Source organism: Cydia strobilella, chromosome 13, assembly GCF_947568885.1.
Source record: "Cydia strobilella chromosome 13, ilCydStro3.1, whole genome shotgun sequence".
Taxonomy (NCBI): Eukaryota; Metazoa; Arthropoda; class Insecta; order Lepidoptera; family Tortricidae; genus Cydia; species Cydia strobilella.
The window spans coordinates 5,832,925-5,857,553 of NC_086053.1; the positions used below are offsets into that span (position 1 = coordinate 5,832,925).

The 24,629-nt window shown below is 35.3% G+C and overlaps 1 protein-coding gene across 2 annotated transcripts in view; it reads right to left on the reverse strand.

Moving 5' to 3' along the window:
• LOC134746562 (protein lozenge-like) overlaps positions 1-24,629 on the reverse strand; it is a 62,063-nt gene that overhangs the window by 9,485 nt on the left and 27,949 nt on the right. For both annotated transcript variants that reach the window (XM_063680979.1, XM_063680980.1), the window contains exon 4: positions 21,437-21,604. In XM_063680979.1, the coding sequence (XP_063537049.1) occupies positions 21,437-21,604 (168 nt within the window). The remainder of the gene's footprint in view (positions 1-21,436; positions 21,605-24,629) is intronic.

The following is a 24,629-nucleotide window of genomic DNA, read 5'->3' on the forward strand; positions in this document are numbered from 1 at the left end:
ATATCGAGAGAAGTACCAATTAGGACACACTTAAGATGAGATGTCAAATTTAGATACGACGGAGTTTTTTTTGAAACCGTGTTTTTATTATTCGTACCATATGTCATAAATTTCATTGTATCGATTACCTGTGCCAATTGTTACTCACGACTTAAACTAAGAAAATTTATGATTAGTACGTAAGATTTCCATCATGGAGACTGTATAAAGGAGCCAAATCTCTATGTATGAAAAGTGTCCATCAAAAAACAGTAATTAGGCGGCGCCACCATACACCGAAATACTACCAAAAACAACCTACGTAATTTGGTCGGGTTATTTGTTGCCTTATATGGTTCATGTTATACTCATGTCCCAGAGCCTAACTAGCGCCACCGGAGAGATTAGGAACTATTATTTAAAGCTGAAAGCGGTCACTTTTACAACAATTCTGCCATAAGAGATTGCGATCCTTTCTATACCATCCATAATTTCCATTCTTGAAGGCGACTATTTAGCTAAGCCCTAATAGCGTTAATTACCTGGCGCCTGAATTGACTGTAACAAGAACGAGCGCTGATCAAAGGCCCTAATTACTCCGTCTAATCAACGACGTCCAGACGTGCACGGCGTAACTATGACTAATCACATACTATAAAATTATTGATGTCAAATCATATTCTAAGGCATTCGACAAAATTTCGCATTCTATACATATAAAAAAAACTAGCAAGTTACCTTAGTTACTCGTACCATAGTTTGGCATTCATGGAAACCTTCTAAGATGGTTTACTTACATCATTACCTACATAGCCGGCCCCAGGCTGTCGCTGTCAAAGGCTATGCTTGTTTGTTTCCCAAGTTTAATTAAATAAAAATATCAGTGTGTAATTCGGTAAAAAATATCTGGCAATCCGGTGAAAAATACGCGCCTTTCCTGCCAGGCTAGCACATGATTGGCGCGAGAGTATGTCGCCGCGACATAGACTACCCGTCCCTCTCTAATTCATACAGTTAGTAAAAGACGGGTAGTCTATCTCGCGGCGAGATACTGTCGCGCCAATCATGTGCTCGGCCTAAAGTGTGTCTATTACCAAAAGCATATACTTAATCTATTATTATTTTCAATCGCAGGATACAATTTGTGATAGATACTTATTAAAAAAAACAGCTTATAGGTTCTTAAAGAAAGTTGCAATTAAACCCATTTCAAAGGAGACAAGAGGTTTGCGACTTTAGCGGACGTTATGAATTATCTATTTCTTAGCTACATCCATCTTAGTTTAACCTTAGCTTAACACATAAATCGTGAGTCCGGTAATAAAAACAAATGCTTGTTTTCCCAAAATTTAACGTGATTTTAATTTCCAACGTTCAAAAGTCACTAGCACGTACCTTTTTCGTTGAATTCCGAATAAATTCCCTCTCATTTGTAGAATATTTGTTAACCAGTTCGGTTCTGTTTTGACAGGTCGCGACGCGGACGGAGGGTGTTAATGTGACATTACGCAGGGGGTGAAGGGGGAGGGAGTAATTATCTCACGTCAGGCACAGGCCTAGGCGGCGCTCTACTTACGCTAGCCTTCATAATGTTAAGTAAATACCGGCAAATGCAGATGCCATCTAATGGAAACCGAATATATTAAGGTTTTAGAATAGGTATAAAAGGATAAGTTTGCTAAGATTAATGAGAAATGATTCATCTAAAGGATTTTCTCATCTAAATCGAAAAATGCTCAATATAACTGCTATGAAACGTACAATTTGAAAGAGGTTAGAACTTCAATGAAGTGGGTATGTATGTAGAGTTTACCTAGTTAGCATAGTATAAGTAGTATATTATTTACCTGTATTTCAGATGAAAAACAGTTTTATGTTAATTTCCATGTGCTTCTCTCATACCAATCGCAGCGAGATGCACTGATGACTGATAATACTTACATAATTATACATACTTAAACAAAACAGTACCTTTTTTATTTTAATAATCCAATTTTTGTCTATTTATTTAGATACGTTACGTACCTAAGAAATAAATAGACACAAATTAGAGTATGTACCGTACGTATTACTTCGTAGTACGTACCGTACGTATTACTCGGTAGTGCGGCTGTAAAAGTATTTTTTACCGTTGCTATTGAAGTTGTAAGATTGCTGTATTACATTTTATATTAGTAAACATTAAAACCTGTACGGAAGCCCTAAATATTAAAACACGTGAATCATACTCGCATACTTCTTCGAAACGACTCAAGTCACAAGGTTTTTGCTCTTTTCAGTGAGATAAAATACCTGACTGAAGCTTTATAAATCACATTAAACTCCCATAAGAATATTCTCACCCCTCGGGCGTTGTTGTTCGTTTTGTGTGTGTTTTTGTAGCCGATCAGGCGATCACTTACAGCGTAAGTTGGCGTAATTCGATACATCCTGTGCAGTCGACGGCCCGGCCCGCTTGGGAAAGGGTCTAACTGCCCTTAAAGATAGGGTTGGCACTTGGTTTCAGAGGAGGAGAACAAGACAAGAAAGGCTGTGCGAGAAGATTGGTCCAGAAAGGCACTCCAGACATACAAATATCAATCACATGTTTCACAAAACTTTTATAGGGAGCGTGCATAAACTGTAGGGGGCAGCACAGGAGACGTCAGATTTTTGGCGCGAGGCGTAAATGTGTAGTTTATGCTTCCAAAGTAGCCGACAAGATGGCAGCAGTTGCTTTGGCGTGAAGTGTTAATGTACATGTTTATGGTTCCGATTCAGGCCACAAGATGGCAGACCCTCCAACGCGCACGGTCCCTATATGGAAATTTCAAGATATTTACTGCAAATTTTTTTCGGTGGGGAAATATGACCTAAAATTAATTTCTGCTGTGGATTGGAAGGTCTGAAGGCTTTTTGTCAAAGGTACATTTTCCGGCGTTTGAACTTCCTGTCACTGTTGCGTCTGGATTTTGAAGTGGGTAGGGTACGTAAGGCCTGAGATACACTTTTGTAAGTTTTACTTACTTAAGTAGGGACAAAGCTATTTGTTAGCATGAGATAACGATATTCATCTCTCTTTCTGTAATTTAATTTAATTTATAATTTCTTTATTTAGATAACTAGGATCCATTGGGGTTAGGTACATGGTGACTTAAAATCTATTGTTAATATTTAAAATACTAATAGCTATTAGCTGTGTCCCTACTTACGTAAGTACAATGTACAATGTACTTACAAGTGTATCTTGGGCCTAAGGAGAACTGCAACAATATTTCCCTGTTATGTACATAATTGCAAAAAATGTGTTTATAATGGCATACCCTTTATAAATAGATAAAAAAACGACAATAATTTTATGGACGAAAAATTGTCTAAACATTCATACAAATAAAAGAAGGCAACCCTGTTCAGATGCCCTCTTGCAGCCTCTTGGAAAGAGGTCAGGCTGGCTCTACGCAGTCTGCGGGTACAAATGGCTCTGAATACTTTTATTTTAGGTCCTTAACTTTTACATTGCAGTGGATAAGCTAACACTCTTAACTGAGCATACGTAGACCCTATGTATTTGTAATAAGGTGTACTTACAATAGTCAGTTAATAGACGATGGCAGGTACTCCAAGATTCGCTGTACCCAGTAGCAAACTGCTGTCGTCCTTTTATAAGCTAAGGTTTTTATTTACGTCTCCGTTCGTAATACTCTATACTATGATTAATGAAATTAGTAGTAGTAGTAGTAAACTCTTTATTGTACAAAAATACATATTCAAAATTACATGGTACAAATAATAAGATGTACAAAGGGGAACTTATCCCTTTGAGGGATCTCTTCCAGTTAACCTTTGAGTAGTTGAGAGGAGAAAGTGAAAAGAGGGTGACAGATGTAGCAAAATGTACAACAAGGTACCAGAAAGACAAAGGATATAAATACATACAAAATTAATAGAATAAACATATAATATATTACACAAAAAGGAATGGGGAAAATACACGGAAAGGAAAGGAAATTGGAAAGAAGTAGAACAATATAAAGCAAAGCATACAATACAAATATAGGCACATTAATATAGGAAATTAATCTGTGGTCTTGTTGTGTTGCACATTATAACTTAAATGTCCAAGAAGGAAGTAAATTCATTATGAAAATGTACCTACTTAATATGTTTGCTTTATGGTTAAGTCGTATTAGCTAAAGTCCTAACTCATTTAATATTTATGAGAGTTCAATATTTAGGTCAAAAGTTAGGTTTTTAAAATATTATTTAACTATAATTTAATATGTGATTGGTTCAGGAAATTGTATTTACATTTACCTACTAAATCTTTGGTCATTGGTGGATTTTTTGTCATCGCAAGGAGTTACGAGTTTTTAGTTAAAAGATGGATTAAGAATTAAGGTTTATTTAAAATATACAAGTACTAACTAAACTTGTGTTGTCACAAACTTGTACCCTTACATATTATCCACTGAATAATGAGCCATTTAATATTAAAATTACGTTTTTAGCTACATACATAGCAGCGACATGCTTAAGCTACATTTACTAGATCGTAGGCGCGCGAATGCTGGTCCGAAGACCCACCAAGCTAAACATTAAAAAACCTTATTCCTTTGAAAATAAGGTTCACACACAGTTAGTAATATTATTATTCTTTGGTACGAGTAATGTTTTGTAATGATAGCGTGCCAACCGCAGCTCGGGAGCTACGTCTCGCACGTACTTTTAGGATGTGATCATTAAGTTTGCCTAGAGGAAATTATTCTACTACGTGGTGAAAGCATGATGATGGTAGCAAAGTAGATACCACTTGCATTTACAGGACCGAAAGAGGACCTGATCTGTATCAGGGATTTTTTTTGTATCGGATCGCTTTGGATGGTCAGCAATCCCTCATTCCCTGATTCTTGTTACTCTCAAATTATTTTCGTTGTAAAGATTGAAATTGGCCCTTATATCTGTCTAATACTCGTAGGTACCTTTTAACGGCTATATTGATGATTTTGGTATGAACGGTATAAAGCGTATACCCTGAACTCCAGGGCCTGGAGACCCCGGATGGATATATAGGCTACATACTTATTTTTAGAAATAACTCCCTGGGAGCAGGAGGAGAAACGACTAGGGAATGCTCCTGGTACACTCAAGTGTAAAAATATGGGTGCATATAACACTCAAAAATATGTCCCATAGTTCTTAATTCGCTGACATAAGAGCTATGGGACATATTTTTGAGTATGATGTGTGCACCCATATTTTTACACTTGACTGCACTGAGTTTGTATCGCGTGAATCTGATGGAATTCCCGGTTCGTGTAGAAACGACAGAGAAGAACGGGCAAAGTAGTATAGTGTAGGTATGGTAACGCATTATCAACTGGCTAAGGCTAAACCCAGCCAGACGTCACTGACGTCAGTACCTACACCTCCTTACCTGATGCAAATGCATATGCTAACCTAATGTTTCAGTTAAATAGGGCCGCCATAGGTATAATGCCTAATTAAACTAGACGTGTAATGTCCATTATGTAGGGAGCATTTTTTTAATAAGGTTGCTTTTAAAAGGCATGTGGACTAAATAGATAGATATATCAGCCGAAAGACGTCCACTAATTAAACAAACCTTCCATCATGCGACGGCGTCGCGCCGTCCATATTCAACGGTTTCCTAGCTGCAACCTTCTTGCCTTGGTTAATTTCTATTTTCTACATGCAACAAGGTAGAGCCAAATATTGACTTGATTTTACTATACCTTGTTGTATTTGTACAATGTGTCTTCGGTTACGAGGTTGCCGTTTAAGAACCTCTCAGCAGTAATCAGATCTATCGACAATCGACAATACGTAGGTACTTACAAAAGTCTAGCTACTCTTTGACTTATGTCAACAACCTTGGTTCTCCTACGTATTTCCTCAATAGTTAAGTCTTTAGTGTGATCACAAAATCATTTACATGACGTAACTAATCTACGACGATCCTTTTAGGTAAATCCAAAAAACTAGTTTTGCTGGAGTTTATACCTAAGTTTTTGTAGTACTTTTTTACGGGTAATTGAGTTTTTATACGATATTAAAACTTGCAGTAAAGTTCTTATACACCCGAGGAAAAGGTAAATTAATGAAGCCAATAAAAGATCATTAAACCTTTGCTCGATGTGATTAATGAATAATAATACTAAATAAATATTAACAGACATTAGTACACAAATTAACTAAGCCGCACAGTAAGCTTAAAAAGCCTGTGTTGTGTTGTGGGTGTTAAGACGACGATAATTTATAATGTAATTTCATATTATGAGAATAAATATCTAATCTAATCTAATCTATAATATACATATATAATTAAAACAAAATCATTCCTGAATTAGGCACAAATATCCATGCGCATCACACAAATAAATGCCCTTACCGGATATGAACCCAGGACCATCAGCTTCATTGACTTTGTAACGGAGATGATCTCAACATTTTTATGTTGCTGCGAAACTAAGCGCGAAACTCACCAACCTAATAAGCAATTACTCTAAAATTCCAATGCAAAATAGGAGCTTAGCGACTGAATTCCCTGGTCCCTGGACCCGCAACTTTATTGGATTCGTTGCATGTTCAGCAGTTAACGAGTGCTACTCTACAGAACGACTATTCCAACTCTAAAAATACTAACTCGTCGATTTGATAATGTCAAAATATTACTCGCTCGCTGTTAAATAGGTACTACATCTCGCTCCTTCTGACCCCCTGGCCCGATTTATTTCTTTTTTTTTGTTAGATTTCGCTAACATTGTGTTAGTTTGAAAAGTCCTTATTCAGCGTTAGTTTGAAAAGCTCCTTATTAAACAATGTTGAATGTACGCGATTTTCCAGAAGAAGATTTTTAGGACATATGGTGAAATTGCGCTTAAAATGTACAGAAGGAGGAATTGTATCAAAATGTGACAAAAATGGACTAAAAATTAAAATCGACCGAAATTAAGTTACGGTTTTTAATGTTTGAATTGCCCTCTAGGCCGTGTGCGCGCTCCCAGCCGGCATAATCAGATCACCTCCGCTTCACGGGACACTCATTCAAACGCGAGTGACCTTAGGATAGAGGAGCGTTTAAAAAACAATGGTAGGATATTTTTTGGTGGTTAAATGAGCATATTTTGTAGTAAAGGCATGGCCACCGTCATTCAATCAAACACAGCAAATGCGAAAATTACAGTGCTTGTTTTTTTTTTTGACGGATCTTTTAAGCCGAGCCGTGCAGGGCTCTTATGCTTAAGGTAGGAAGTGTTTGAAGAAGCCGTGAGCAAATTAAGAACTTAGAACGACGTCTAAGTACATATATGATTAGGTACTGGCTACAATAAAACAAGTAAACTTACAACACATTATTGTAGTGCCATGCCATTACGTCACTACTTAAAAAAATCTCGTATCTCGCACTGCTACTCAAAATTAAAACGCAGTAACTCTGTATGCATCACATACATAGTTACCACATTTTTCTTTTAATTAAAAGAACAAGATACAGGTTTTTAAAAGTAGTTCTGATTAACCAACCAACTTGCTGTAAACCAACGTTTGAGAAGTTTCACATTTATAATTGTCAGTGAAATTGTAAAAGTTCTATTCGAGACTGTGTTGAAATGTTAATTAAACAGACAACTTTTCGAACACAGAAAATGCAAGAATTATATTGGTCGAAGTACCAGCGAGTATAATATAAGTCCATATGATTACTGGCTATAATAAAACACGTATACATTCTTGTAGAGCAGAATTATTCGAGCCCGCGTAAATTTTGCGTGTTCACCGTAAAGTATAGTACAAATGAAAAAATTCCATCACAAAAACAAACAATACACAAATGTGTAAGTATACGTTAGTATATATTGGTTTGCGACATTTTTATATGTTAGGTATCAGTGAAATATTTAAGTTACAATTGAAAAGGCCAGTTGCACAATGTCATATTCGACTTTTCAGATACTTATAGACAGAGCATAAGTCCAAGTAGCAGCGAATAAAATAAGGCTGCCTATATGATTACTGGCTATAATAAAACACGTATACATTCTTGTAGAGCAGCATTAGCCGAGATGTGATAGGTAACGCTAGCCCGCGTATCGCGTGTTCACCGTATAGTATTACGCGATCGGCGGGCTGTATCAACGGTCCAATCGGCCGGATCCATTCCGTGTAACAATACCTCTGGGGTGGCCGTCAGACGGGCGGAGGCGGAGGAGGAAGCGGGAGCGGGTTTGGGAATTAACTTCTTTAGAATAAGAGGGTGAGGGCGCAAACGGACCTGATCAGTAGCAATAACGTGCGTTCGAATTATTAAAATATACTGTATTTAAATATATTAGTTATTATAATATGTATTATTTACGTCGTGTTAGTCATGGCCTCCTATTGGATCACCACTGGATTCTAATAAGATTTATTCATCCAATAAAAATAGGTTATCAACTTGCGATCCAGTACTGATTACGAGTATACGAGTATAAGTATGTTAATGTTTTGTAACTGAACTCTAACTTTGTCCCAGTAACTGTAGCGTATATATCTACCGCAAAGTTTTCACGCTCTTTTAGCATGGCTGTCCAATTTAATTTAATTCAGCAATTAAAATACAGATCTTTTACTCTTTAATTTAGGCATATTACAATGCCGAAAAGCTCCACCAAAGTACCAAATAGTTTGTGTTCTTCTAGTGAAGGTGTATAGTATACTTTCAGCACTAACTGGTACAGCATTTTCAGACTGCTGTTGTTTATTCCGTTGGTTTAGTGGCCTCAACTGATCTCGGCAAGTCACATTAGCCACAGCGAGCGTGTCTTGAGATGCGAAGCACTGAACTGGGAAATGTTACCGTTTGTATGTTTTTTTTTTTTTTTTTTTTTTTTTATGAAATAGGAGGCAAACGAGCAGACGGATCACCTGATGGAAAGCGATTACCGCCGCCCATGGACACCCGCAACACCAGAGGGGTTGTAAGTGCGTTGCCGGCCTTTAAGATGGGAATACGCTCTTTTCTTGAAGGTTTGAAGGTTTGAATGTTTCTATTGAAAGCTGTCAACATTTATTTGCACTTTTTACAGGCGATATTAATAAAGTAAAAAACATCGTGTGAACTAGTTTAGCATTAAAAACTAAAACTCTATGAAATTACCTCTAATCTCAGCAGGTAAACTCGTGTCTCTTGTATTTGGCAAAAATTCAGCCTGGAAATCACAAAGCTCGAATAGATTAGCATGTACAAGTCTTAGGAAGTAGGTCTTAAATTCGCAACCTAATCCAAATTTACACTATTCGATTTTAATTACAACTTTAAAAATTCAAAATCATCTTCAGTTTTGATAAATTTTATAGAAGTTCTAAGAGAATTAGATTGAATAGGTACCTGAAATACTGGTAGTAGATATACAGGGTGACATTAAATTGGTGATACAAAATCAATGTTTTACATACATCTTCCCTAAACTAAGCCCCTCAATTAAGTCTGATGCTTTAAAAATATTCAAAAGTAATTTGTTTAATTTTTTTATTTTATCCCGTTTTTTTAGGCTTCACATGGTTATCCTAACATAATGATATCAAAGAAAAGGTTAAATGATTTCAAATGAACATTTTCCTCTTTGGTTATCAATCACCTGCCACAGTTTATGATGTAAACGTGTTTTGATTAGTACTTGTCACTTGTCAAAGAAAATAAGATTTTATGCAAGATTTCGCTTTTACAATAAAATTTAAGATAAAATTATTCTCGAGAAACGTGTTGACGATTTTGCTACAAGAAGTGCCGGAGCAAAATTTGGAGAATCCTCATTTCCGGCAAGATGGTGCACCAGCGCAGTTTGCTCTAAGTGTGCGAAATCACTTGGAGCAAGAGTTCCCTGACAGATGGATTGGACGAAACTGCCCAGTCGCAAAGCCGTCTCGAAGTCCCAATCTTCGCATGGCCGACTCGACATCCTTTGCGGGGCGAGATTAAAAGGAGTGTACGCACGGGAATCAAATACCGTCTATGAACTTCGCCAAAAGATAATTGAGGTGTTCAATTCTGTGAAAGCCAATACAGACTCAAAATCAATCATATGAATTAGACTTCGTGTCCAGGAAGGCGGTGGGCATTTTGCACACATCTTAAAATACGTTTAGGTAAAGTAGGTGCACACTACTTATTGAAACGTTGGTATTTTAAGATTAATAATAATAATAATAAAAGACGTTTATTCAAGAAGTTGTAACATAGGTACATAATAAAAGTACACGATAATGCTTACAAACAAATTGAAAGGGAAGGTGGCTCAGCTGATGTCTGTGCCAAAAAGGCTTCGGGGCACAGCAGCCCCAAAGGTTTTCAGCAACGGACGCTGTTACATTCTGAAGATTCTGTTACATTCGGTAGATTACGTACATTAATAAATAATTTAATTTAAATTGATTCGCTTATTATTACCATAAATGTATCAGGGTACATAAGACTAAACAGCTTAAGGCCAGTCCAGACGGGAACAGTTTTGTGCTAATCTGATTAAATTGTCTGATCAAATCAGGTGGTGTGGATGTAAACGCCAATTTGGCCCGCCGATTCCCCTGTTCTTCGATTGTAAGATTATGACCGATACAATGGAGATTTGTGACGCCAGTAGGCGCGTTTAGGGGCATTATTTTTTAATTTAGAGCACTTAAATGTCACCATAATTCTCCCGTCCGTCTGGACTGGGCTTTAGTTACACGAGTGTCACTAATGGTGATATCGATAATTATTAACTTACATTGAAAACATCGAGTGACAGGTATGACAGTTAGGTATTTAACGTGGGGTAACCACACTTCGGGACTTTAATTATTTGTTTTATTAGAAAATTAACGATAATTAAATAAAGCTAATTTTAACAACGGAGTTACTGTAGTATACTATTGGGCATTAACTGAGCCACAATCAAGTGTTTTGTATCACCAATTTAATGTCACCCTGTATATCTACTTATTTACGCTATCCGAGAAAGTATCATAACTCGGCTAGTCTGTCGAGCAGTTGCCACACAAATTACATGGTTAATCCCTCGAATTACCTTCCGCCCGACGTAAACTGCCTACGCAAATTACACAATTTATAATTTTAACAATAAACTTTTTTCCAAACTTATGCACATTACCGACAGAAGGCAGCCGTGTAACACGTAGAACAATAATTGATTGTATTGAGCCGGCCGACACCTCAAAAATGTATCAGACAATATCGAAAGCGATTATTATTCTCGCTTCTCTTTCTTACACGTAAGTTTGTAGTTGTAAAAGCGAGAGAGAAGTTTGCTCGGTGTTATCCGATACGTATTTTCCTCCGGAGGATCGTATCCTTGGTACGTGATTCGGTGTTTTTTTCATGGGTGGAATTATTTGTAAGGTTTCGTTATGTGTTGCTCATTACTGAACAAGCAGGCATCCTGCGGCGACCGCAAATGCGCCGTGCTTTCGAGAGCGGCTGCAGGAACACCTGACCCGATGTGCTTAGTGCTAATGCTCCATACGTGCCGGCTACTACCGATATACTACGAGTACGGATTACATTTTTTATAGAGCAAGGGATTTTTTAAAGTACAAGGTTAAAGCTCAGCTTAGTACACCCTTGGTAAGACTAATATCTACGTACTTAGTGTAGAAGCGAATTGAATTTTCGGATTAATTTTCAATTGCGTGAACTGTTTGTTTGTAACCATATCGCAATATTTATAATATCAGTAGTTTAAGTTTAGGTAGGTATTATCTGAACTCAAAATGCGCCGCTATGAACTCTTTAGTATACGGGTTTATTGACCTGACTTGAAATCGGAACTCAAATGATTTAATAATTTATAAACAAAGTTAATATCTATAGAGAACCATACAAGAAATTCAATTTCCCTTGAATGCGAAACAAGCGGCAAAACGTTGAAAAATCGACTGTTTTGCGTTCCCATTCCAGACTGCATAAATAATCCAAGACCAAGAATTTCTTCAGATGCGTTCAGATTTGCGGTCGACGCGTTTTACCGCCGTTTACAAATTTACCGTAGAAAATGGTTCGAATGGTAGAAAATGGCTACCTACCAAAAATAGCGGTCGCTAATGAGCGAGGGGAAAGGCTCAATTAAATGAATAATAGACAGAGTCGGGCCGCGAAAGTAGTTAAAACGATGCTGATTGGTGATTTGTGATATATTATGCAGCTTGATGGACAATAGGCTATCTAATCCCATTTGAACTGGCGTTTTGTATCAACAGATACACACTTGACTGAACATTTGACGACATTATGTCTAAGGGAAAAAGGTTAGAACTATAAATATCTGTAATTTATTTAGTTTTTTTTTTAAATTGATGAGTAGATGAATAAGCAAGTTTAACAATAAACTTGACTGTGATGTGTCGAGCGACTATTTCGTGGGCAATTGAAAGGTTAAGTCCGAACCGGAACGATTATGGCAAAAAACAGAGAGCACAATTAAATTAGGAATATTAGGATTGCGTAATATCACATTGACAGGTAAGTACTTCAATTATTAAAAAAGTGTAACAATTCAATATAAAAACTACAATTTTGCGTTAGCGTTCCTTAGGAGAGCTTAAGGGACCCTCCAACTCAGGTCAAAGAAATTGATTTACCATTTCCGAAGGGTCACTCTAATCACGATACTTCAACGTAACGTCTCTATTTAGAATCACCGTAAAAACTTCCAATCTTAATCAGAATCTAGCAATAATCGAGCTACCAGCAACTTAGGGGCATTAAAACTATTAAAATGTTGCGAGGGCGGGCCCTGCGGGTAGAATTAAGCTCCCGGCCGCAAACCACAGCTTCTGGACGATCTGGACTGATCCCTATTATCTATAACTATATGTTTATAATCATTGAAGGGCTATTCCAAGGTACTGCTTCATCAATCCAGTTTAGACTGAGTATTTTTTTAGGAATTTGAAGATGAAAATGGGACACTACTTAGCCTACAATGATAGAGTCATATTTACTACGATGGGTTTTTAACTTTTTACGATAGTATCGCTTATATTAGCTCGCAATTAAAAATATAATAGGCACAACAAGATCATTCCAGCTAAAAGACGTCCTCTGCTGAACATAGGCCTTCCGTAATAATCATGGGCCTCTTCCTGCTCTTATCCAAGCAGGATGGGTCAGTGGAATTCTGAAACATGGCCAACTTGTATTGTTGTAGACCGTCAGCTCATCTTGTAAACATGCAACGCTATCTGTCGAACTTTTCGAAATTCATCTGAGTAATCGCCCAATCTAACCTTGTTTGCAGATTGTCAATGTCATCAGTTCGCATGTCGGGCGCGTGCGGCGGTGAAGGCGGCAAGCCGTTTATTACCTCCCACAGTAGCACACCGATTGAAACCGCAACCGTTGCCCCTCGATTTCTGCAGCCCCATCGATCTATAGTTTCGTTATCAAATTTTCACACGGGCCCGCACCAAGATTGACTTTATTTGAGCAAGTGTAACCACAAAGCTACGCGTTGCATTAATGGATTAGGTACAATGCTCCGATAGTTCCACTTTTAAACAATCTACAATATTTCCGAGCATTGTAAATCGAAATCGTAAATCGGTTGTGTTGGATTAGGTTAGGCCAGTAGCCAATCATGGCGCCCGAGTTGATCATCGAAATTGGTCAATCAAATCGAAAATATTGTACCGGAAATAAGGCGCGATATTATATTACACAGTTCGATCAATTGAATGCTTGACGAAATAGATTTCTGTTTCTGGGAATCTACTTATTAAGTAATGATGGCGAAGTGTCAGAAAACGTTAATTTATCAATCAAACTGTTTGAGCTACGTTTATGAAATGTTGTATTTTAGACAAGCTAAGGATCTTCAATAAATGTGCCAAATTTTATGTGTGTAGGTTAAATAGGTTTCAAGTTGTGAAGGGGTCGCAAGTAGCTCGAAATGGTTCTAAATGGTGTGGTCGGTTGCTGCGTCGCCAGTTACTTTTTCTTTGAACTTGGCTGGACACGCTACCGCGTGTCTAGATTTACATACGAGTATAACTAATTAACAATTTCAATATGTGTTCCTTTTAGTAAATTAGTAGTTATCTGGCTTAGAAAAAAAAATGCGTGAATATTTTAAAACGGTAATGAAATAATATGTAAAAGTGATGAAGCTATCACTTTTATTGCTACTTTACTTCAGATGATAGACTAGAGAAGATTATTGCAGTATAACAGTATACAATTTGGTTGTTTATTTGATTCGTCCATTTGACTACATAGATGCATGTATGCAAAAAAGTGGACACAATGATGGCGACTGGCCACGTCACGATCTTTCAAGTTCTTAAACTTACAAAATGTATCTCTCACAAATTTGCTCAAAAAAAGCTTCGATTTGAAGTAAACTATTTGAAGTAGTTATTTACCGGCATTATCTAAATTATTTAAAAAGTATTTTCTTTGTAGGATATCATAACTTGTCATGATATCGTCTATTTGCCGATGCAAAATGCCGATGTATTTAAACGTCTCGAATTCAGTGCTGCCCTCTCCACCTTTTAAGCTGAAAGGCGGTAGCTATCTTAAAAACATATGAACTTGAAAATGTAACTCTCAGAGTAAAATTTTAAATGACATGTTCGCATTGAATTTTCATTTAAAATAATGCTTTTTAGCTAAGCAGGGCAGAAGTAAAAAGTCTCAGTGCAAGTATGGTCTATTGGTGCGTAGGTCTGTGGCGCACGAAGCCAGTAATGACATTGTGCTAGCGTCGGTTTTTTCTCGAGAGTTTGATGTTATTGTTATTATATCGCATCCCGAGGTGAACGACCTAAGCTGGCATCCTGATTTCTTTACAAGAAAGCCGTACGATTTGACCAAGTTTTTTGTTAATTGTTCGAAGCTTTTCGTATATTGGTATTAGGACATAGGACATGTGTCTTAATTGGTTTGCTTATCAAGCAGGAATTAACTAAATTGACCACACATTACAAGCAAAATGCGAAAACTAGGATTTTTTTGTAGTTTATAGTTGATTTACTTTTATCGTTTCGCAGACATCGTTACCTACTAAAAATACTGAATAAAACCATAAAATAATATAAAAAAGGATAAAAGGATGTTCTAAAATTGGCTAATAGGCTAAAAATCGGAAATAACAAATTATTATTCTGATAATTCTTGAATTATTAACTTGGAAATCAATTGCTAATACCCGCATTATCTTTCATGGCAACATGCCGAATTGTTCGACAGATCAGACGACGCAACGCAATAAAGCCACACCGTTGGTTTTATCGCCAACTCTAAAATTTCTTATTTGTACCTACAAATATTCGTGTTTTATCATTTTCTATAATATCGCTAAACGCTCCCATATTTGCATGAATACAACAGCAAAGTGTGTATATTATGTTTTTTGTATATACATACTATATGTACCTATGTTAGTTGTAATCTAAGGTATTCATTTATGGGCATACTTTTCTTCTTACGCCATTTTTATTACAACTCTGTTTTGCCCTATGGTTGACTGGTAGAGAATGCCTTTAGGCATTTTTTTTTTTGTAGAAAAAACTCATTTATTTGCGAAAGATAGGGTAAACATAGGATATTTTGTGCAATAAAGTTTAAATAAATAAATAAATAAATAATTGATATTACTGTTGTAATTGATATTTCATCTGTTGTAATATTTCAATTAACACACCATATGCGTACTGGTTTTACAATTTTGTTTATTTAGGTATTTGTTATCAATGTCGTGTAGGTTTATGTTGTTGTATCACGATTATTAAAAGGCAAATCTAAGACAAAATCTTTTTAATTTGGATAGGAAATAATGTACTCGTAATCAGTATTTGACCTGTAACAGTTACCTGTTTTCATTGCATTATAGTATAGCTACACTTCGGATTTTGTACCTTTATATAGGTACTAACGATAGTATTATGTATGTACTTACAGTCGAAGGCAAAAATATCGATCCAGACAAATGGCTCAAAAATATGTGAACACGACTTTATTGTCTACGGTGTAAGAGCGTACATATTTTAGAAACTTTGGGAATGTATATATATTTATGCCCTTGACTGTATATTAATATTTGACGATAAATCGAAAGTTATGGTCTACATATTTGTTGGTCTGCTATCTTTTCACTTTATTTTTATTTACTATTTGCAACCTATCTTCCGAAAGAAGGATATATGACACAAACTAAATCCTACAGTAACGCAGCCGCAGGCACAGCTAGTTAAATATGAAACGTAAAATTAGCAAATTTACATTCTCCGTTTAAACAATCCGTGTCAGCCTCTCAAAACGTTTTTGTTCGAGCAAGTTTTTCTTCACAAGGGAACAAAAGAAGCCATTCTGTGCGGTAATGACTGGCTTCCTGTCTATAAAATATAAAATAAATCATATCAATTTCACCTCGATCGAATGCCCTGTTAAGTTTTTTCTTTATATTTTGACACGGCTGAAGTGAACTTTTGAAGGCGAAACGTATAACGACGAAAGAATTAATATCAACTTTGGAATATAAATTTACTCAGCTGAAATAGTAGATTGTTAACCAAGGGATGAAAGGCACTCATTTCTGCCGAGGTATTTTGGTGCTCGAACGCAGTGAGAGCGCCAATAGTCCGAGGCAGAAATGATGCCTTTCACCCGAGTTAAACACTCTACTTTTCATTTCGAATACAAGGAAAGTAAAATGCATGTGTTTTTTTTAAAACATGACAAGTATACATTTTTATAGTATTTCTTGAGGGTACTTTCAATTAACAATTCAGGCAAAAGTATCGTTATTTATGGAATGGAGAGTCAAATATTAGAATGGAAATTGTATAACAAATCCATTTAAACTCAAATTTCAATTGCGTATCGTAAAAAAATTAAAAAAATCGTACTTCGAACGTAAAATGCTCTAGTGCAGACACGTATCATTTTCTGCACACCTTTTAGAACAACAATGACCCTCTTTCAGAGCATGAGAAATGAAAAGAATTTTAACGAATCGCATTTATGTGTATCCCGTTGTTTTCAGTATTTTCAGAAATCGTGGTCATTCAAATAATTATATAAAATAAATACATATCGCGGCAGCCGAAGATAACGTAATATAATTATTTTTCTCTACTAATATTCTTGACTCAGCGACATATACCTAATTACCTAGTTCACAAACATTGGAAAGTTTTTTTACAACAGTTTTCGATGTCATGGTTATGTGGTCTGGGTCACACCTTAAATAGTCTTTTTTTTAGTAATTTCAAGAATATTTCTTCATAAACTTTACTAATCATGTCAGTATTACTTACAGCATTTTTTCTAACAATCTTTGGCTCACGGAACAACAATAGAAAAACCGGCCAAGTGCGAGTCGGACTCGTGCACGAAGGGTTCCGTACCATTACGGAAAAAACGGCAAAAAAATCACGTTTGTTGTATGGGAGCCCCATTTAAATATTTATATTATTCTGTTTTTAGTATTTGTTGTTATAGCGGCAACAGAAATACATCATCTGTGAAAATTTCAACTGTCTAGCTATCACGGTTCATGAGATACAGCCTGGTGACAGACAGACAGACGGACAGACGGACGGACAGACGGACCGCGGAGTCTTAGTAATAGGGTCCCGTTTTTACCCTTTGGGTACGGAACCCTAAAAAATAACTTGATTGATCATTTACAAATCGAGAAATATTATGAATATTATGAATTAATATACTGGCAGTGCAACCTAATTAAAGACAAAACAGATTAAATACTAAATCAAAAGCATTCTATGGCATTCTAGCGCTAAATTTCCATTACAATGCCATAAGGCAAACAAAGCTATAGGGTTGTTACCGATGCAGACGCCGACGGAACAATCGGAACCGGCCAATTACCTGCTGATCGAACACCTTGTGATAACCCTAGTGCACGAATTTATGTTGTTTTGATATGGTGGGTAGGTAATTTACATCGATTTTGCTGATTTTGCTGGAGGCAGAAGAATGTAAGGATCTTCCTTTGCTAATGATTTTATTTATTTATTAAGTAGATCAAATCAGGTGATTATTTTATGGTGTTTATTCAAATACGATGATTGTAGATAAGCAAATTTTGCAGTATTGGTAAAGGAAGGGCTTCTTGTCAGCGATTGTCACTAGGGTAGTAAAGCATAAATAGCCAAGTTGGCAGTAATATACAATGTAGCTGCGTAAAAATGAAAAAATCTTTGTTTTAGGCAACTAAATATTGGCCTATACCTATAGATAAATTCCTTAAAACTAACATTCATATGGTTCTAAAGCCAGACACATTAAATTTCGAGACCAGAAGCACATTTGGGAACAAAACCTGTTTTAGTCACTCGTTGCCTTGGGTTAATTCCAACTCTTTAAAACCATGATTTTACAAGATTTAAATTTACTATGCAGGTGTCTATGTGGTACATAGTTATACCCCCCATTTCATTATGGTCTACTTACTTAGTAACCACATTAAGTAGCACGTGTTTTTACATTTTTTATAATAAACTACGCTATTGTCGTGTTCTGGCTCACATACCAGAATATCAAGTAAAAAAATAATTAATTTCCCAATTGAAAAATTGGAAAATTAATTTAAGGCCCTACTCTACTGAATAAATCTGTGCGCTGTGGAGCGGCGCGAGCGCAGACGGCCTAATAATGTGCGTAATGGCCGCGTCATTAGGCCCAGATTGCCGTCGTGGTGATGAAAGTCCCGGATCCACGAACCGAGGATGCTATAGAGGCGACGGTAGAAACATTTTTTGTAAACGAATTTTTCTCATAAGATTTACTGCATGTACCGTAAATCGAGAAAACATATTTACAAATAACTTTCACATGCACGCAATTAGAGGCGCAAATAATTAAAAACAGTTAAATAAATATTTAAAATAAATTACACACCTTTTAAAACTAAGACCGTTGTGCCTTGAGTTACTTATTAAAATTTCGTGATTTATGTCATCAAATCATGTAAACAAAATCCCATTTTTATTACAAGCTTTTATTAAAATATTTGTATGTATGTTCGTGTCAAATCTTGCAAGCTAAATTAGACCCACGTCCCATTATTCGATTGACCTGAAACTTTTCACATACATATATTTTTTAAGTTTCCAATTTATTGTGACAGATTGCTCATTGTCTATATTTAACTAAATTTAGTTATAAAATTTAACATGTGTCAACTACCCTATTGTGTTTAGGTTTGTGACAATTGTCTCGATGAGTATTAGTTACCTGTTGAAAGAAAAGTACAGTCAGTAATAAAAGCTTGTATCAAAAATTTAATTTCAATTTCTTTTTTGTTAGATCCATGCGCAGAGGCAGCTCGTCTTGGCGGCAAATAAGCCGGCAGTCAGTTAGAGCTCGTGATTGTGAGTGTAATGAGCGAGCGGCATTAATACATTTAACGCAGCCACAGTACACAGATGAGAGTATGCACAATTGACTAAATGTTAAACAGGTATTTTTTGCACAGTTGATTCTTTACTTAGATATGTTTCTCTTGATGTTACTAATACATATTATTCACAAATAAAAAAATATAATTTAGCATAACTATATTGCTAAGCAATTTATTTAAATAATTAATCTTCTGATACCTATATTTATAACATTTCTCAATTAAACAAAATGCGTCTTACTATATAATAATGATGTGATTAGGTGATAATTACTACGTGCTTAAAGTATCTATTTCAATTATATAATAAATGCCTCTGTATTCTACTGTTTTTAAACTTCAAGTGCGAAGCGCGAGCGCAGCAGCTTCGGGACACTTTACAGTTATTTACGATATAATTAGGTACGTCAAGAAAATTAGTTATCTGCCTACCAATTTTGCCCAGAATAGTTCTTAGATTAAATAACTTTTTTGCAAGATGACAGTTGAGTGGACAGGAAACTGAACGATTTTTTATTTTATTTTAAAGTAAGTACATATCTGCCTCTTTTTTACCGACTTTAAATATTACCGACTTTATATATCCATGTGTAGAGCGAGATGAATACAATATAATACAGATACTCTTTGTTGCACACCTAAATAGAAGGATATAATACAAGCGTTTAATAAAGTATTTTGGGTGATAAACTGTAATAAAAAAATTATAACAAAATTATTTGATTTGTTTCCAAAGTTGTTTATTTTGGGTGACTTTTGACGAAACTACAAATTATCAATATATACATACACGCTAAGGGTAAGATGTTTAGCTGTTTAAATATTGGTCTACAACTACTACCTATCCGAGTATTTGTTATTGCCCGAACACACCTCTTTTGGAGTTTAAATGCCCTTTCAACATCCACAGAGTTACCCCATATGATGAGTCCGTAGCTAAGTATGGATGCAACGTGACCGTGATAAGCTGTTATTGCTGTCCCAGGAGATACAGATTGCCGTAGCCGTTTTAAAGCGAATATGAACAAATCGAGTTAATGTGCTCTTTCCAATTAAGTGACGAATCGATAAATAAACCTAAAAAATGTATTGCATTACTTTTTTGTAGGAGAGATGGATGTCCTTAATCTGTCATATTAACTTTTCCAATCGTTAAAGAGAAAACAAATTTTAAACAACAATGAAATATTAAGTTTTATGAATATGAAAAAGTCTAAATAGTATCGTAAATGTAGCATTATATTAAGTAGATAAAAAGATGTCAAGCTCAAAGTTTGGACTTCTAAATGAGACTATTGTCAAAGGCATCATATTACTTACTAAAGTTGTACTTTATAGGTGCATTTGCTTATATATATATATATATATATTTGTTTTTTTATTTCAGTTTTGTATGTCAGTTTTTTTAAAGTTTATCTTTACAGTTTTGTACAGTCAGCGGTGGAAGTGCATGGTCACTTTATGAATGAATTCCATTCCTGATGTGTCTATGCAGTTTTGCAGCTGGCAGTACACACTAACCTTGGTTTATGCTGTCGGTACTTGTGTATGTAACTATAAAAATAAATATACAAAAATCAACTATAACTACAAAGTTATAGTTGATTTTTGTATATTTATTTTTATAAGTGAGAACCTGTAATTGGCTCTGTAATTCTATTGTAGCTTTAGAAATGTTTATAGCTGTTGGTTTTCCATGTATGAAATAAAAATAAATAAAATAAATTATGTACCCAATATGTTTAGCGCGTCTCAACTCAACAGACCCAGTTAATTGGCAATTACGAGTATGTGAACTCGAATAGGTACTTATATGTACGCGACTTACACGTGTCATCATGTATGATAAGGACGTTTATAAATCGCAATATATATGCAGTTAACAATAAACGTAGGTATTCTAATTAAATAAAATTTTAATTGAATATTACGGGTAAATTACCAATATAATAAGTTGAGTCGCTCGCGGCTCCATTACCGTGGGGTCATTTTTGACCACTAGTTAGACTTCTGTAGTTATTCTACTTCGTTTTAGTGATATGATGACTTACCTCCAACAGGCAGGTTGGCATTGGTCTTGTACTCTCTCTCCTCGTGCGACAAGGACCGCAGGCTCCTCGCCGAACTCTTGTACTCCATGTCACGGATGGGAAGTGATGTGTCTAGGAACTGTCTGTGGAAGCCTATGCTCCGGATTTGGTGCGGTGATACGTTTGTACCTGGAAATAATGATTGTGTAAAGGATACTGTATTGTAATACAAAATATGAAATAGGTATTCAATTACAACATAATTTTTTGAAAGAAAAGAATAGACTAATATATCTAATATCTAATGTAATAAGTTCTTTATTTACAGGTCATTTTACATAACACTCATAATAAATTTGTATGTATTGTATTTAGACATTTAGAGGTAGTACATTTAAAAAATAATAATTCTTTAAATTTTGTGATTCATCGATCAGAAAACATGGTACGAGTATTCATGATTATATTAGTATTTTAATATTTGATCAACATTCCTTGTTAGTAAAACATACCCAGGTTCTATGAGTTCTATCTAGTTTAATTTGTTATTTGATTAATTGTACTAATACGAATTAATTACACTTGTAATAAAATAAGTCAAACCGCTGACTATAACAGCTGAATATTTGATATTTATTAAATGATCCAAAAACCACCCGCTATACGTTGCGTTCCGGATCTGAGTAGTTAAATAATAAATGGCAAAAATTAAACCTTCAAAACTCGCCCTTTACGCATGCTACCCAAATTACAAGGGCATTATATCCGCATGCCGGCAAACCTCGTGTCAATCACCTTATTTGGGACAATAGATTTTTTTTTCTATTTTTCCCCCGAAATTGCCCACCGGCCGCTGTTAGAAGATGAGCCACATCGTGCCAATTACTAAGATCTTTTGGGGCAAAAAATGCAAATAATTAGATTACAAGTTTACATAATGCAACCAATCTGTTGTTTTAATAGACTTTTTATTAACTGTGTGATGTTTTATCTACATAATTAGACGGTAGATTCTTCAAAATAGAAATATTAATAAAAAGCAATCATGTGTAGGTAAGAGTAAAACCAATCTTTAAATGGACATCCCTCCAAATATCGATAACTTTGGAAGTAAGCTTGAAAACATTGGTCGTTTGATTTAAGATTGTTTCCACTCCAATTCTCATGCTATTTCATGTCTTTCAATTTGAAAAAAACCTTAGTAAAATCCGAATAATTGTAACGGATTCACTAAAACCATAAAAGTTAATTTACTGTTCTGATAATACCTATTTCAGCAACTACTAATGAACGTTGTTTGACTACTAACATACATAATTTAAACCTACAATAGTGTTGTCTCATCTGTACTCTTAAATTATCGATAATAGTTATTTGTTATACAAGGGTGCAAAGTTGTATTTTACCCGCGAGTGTGGAATTGAAACACGAGAAGTAAAATACATTTGCACCTGTGTGTAGCACAAAACTTTTCCCCTCACTATAGCGAGGAAAATGCAATATACACAGGCGTTAGATCATCTTCATCAACTGGAATCACTCATTTTTGTACGATATTATAACAAAAAACTGAAAATTCTGTACTTTTACGTGAGCAGTTTTTAAGTAAAATTTTTGTTGACAATGTTGACATTTCTGACGTATGAAATGTCAATGATGCGTTTTGAAATTGCATCGACTTAACTTGTGCGTTCAGAATTATATTTAACACTAGCTGTTGCCCGCGACTTCGTACGCGTGGATTTGTATGTTGGTGGATATATATTCTACATGAGCATAATATAGAACATTATGCAGCAAAAGATATCAGTAGGGACGGTTAATCATTTGTTAATTATACCTATACAACGCATGAAATTTGTCTTTCACAAACTACGAAGTTTCAAGACCCTAACTGATAAAAATTGTTCCCGATATAATCCCTCTCGACCCTCTTAGAAGATTTACAAGTCCACTATTATAAAAAAAAAAATCGCTCCCGAAACTATTAATACAAACTTTTCAAAACCGGTGTAAGTAATCAATTTTCGTCTATTCCAATATAATGCCCTTTTTACCAAGTTTCAAGTTCCTAGCTTAAAAGAAAATTTGTACCACATATAAACCTACATCCCCTTTTTAACCCCTTTAGGGGTTGAATTTTTAAGAACGTAGAAATAACTTTTTTGGAATCTTATACAATGCCTTTCTAAAAAGTTTCAAAGCATTTGTAGTAGATTCACTTTAAACCCCTTTTTAACCCTTTTAGGGGATGAATATTTAAAAACGCTTAAATTACTTTTCTTGTATTTATACAAAGATTCAATTCCCGCACTCGAAAAAATATTTGATCTCCATACAAACTTTCAACCCCATTTTTACCACCTTGGGGATGAATTTTCAATAATGCTGAAATAAGTTTTTTTCTCTTTTAATTTTATATATTTCTATGAAGTTTCAAGTACCTAGCTTAAAATAAAATTAGGACCACGACAAAATTTCAACCCCTTTATAACCACTTTAGGGGATGAATTTTTAAACACGCTGAAATCACTTTTCTTGTATTCTAATAACATGTCTTTATGCAAAGATTCAAGTCGCGCACTTAAAAAAATGTTTGACCTCCATACAAACTTTCTACACCTTTTTCACCACCTTAAGGGATGAATTTTCAAAAACGCTGAAATTACTTTTCTAGAATTTTAATAATATGCCTTTATACAAAGTTTCAAGTCCCGCACTCGAAAAAAATTATGATCTCCATACAAACTTTCAACCCCTTTTTCACCACCTTAGGGGATGAATTTTGAAAAACCCCTTCTTAGTGGATACTAACGTCATAAAAGCTATTTATTGTGAAAAATTCAGCTCTCTAGGTCGAACGGTTTGGGCTGGGCGTTGATTTAAGTGAGTCAGTCAGTCAGTTAGTCAGGACTTTTACGTTTATATATATAGATTAAAAAACAAACGTTTATTGTGAAATTTGAAGGTTTATGACTTAAAATCATTAAATAAAGCTAAATCTGGTATTTTTTATTAGATTCTCAAATCATTTATTTAATGATAATTAATATTGAACGAACCATTATTATGAGCGTTTTACATTTTGTTGTCTGTCAAGCTACTTAAACACGCTCCATCCAAGGTCAAATTACTTTCCCCACTAGTGGATAAAATGCGTTTTTCCCCGCTTGTTTTAAAGGATAAAAGACGGCTTTCCGAGCTAGTGAGGGGA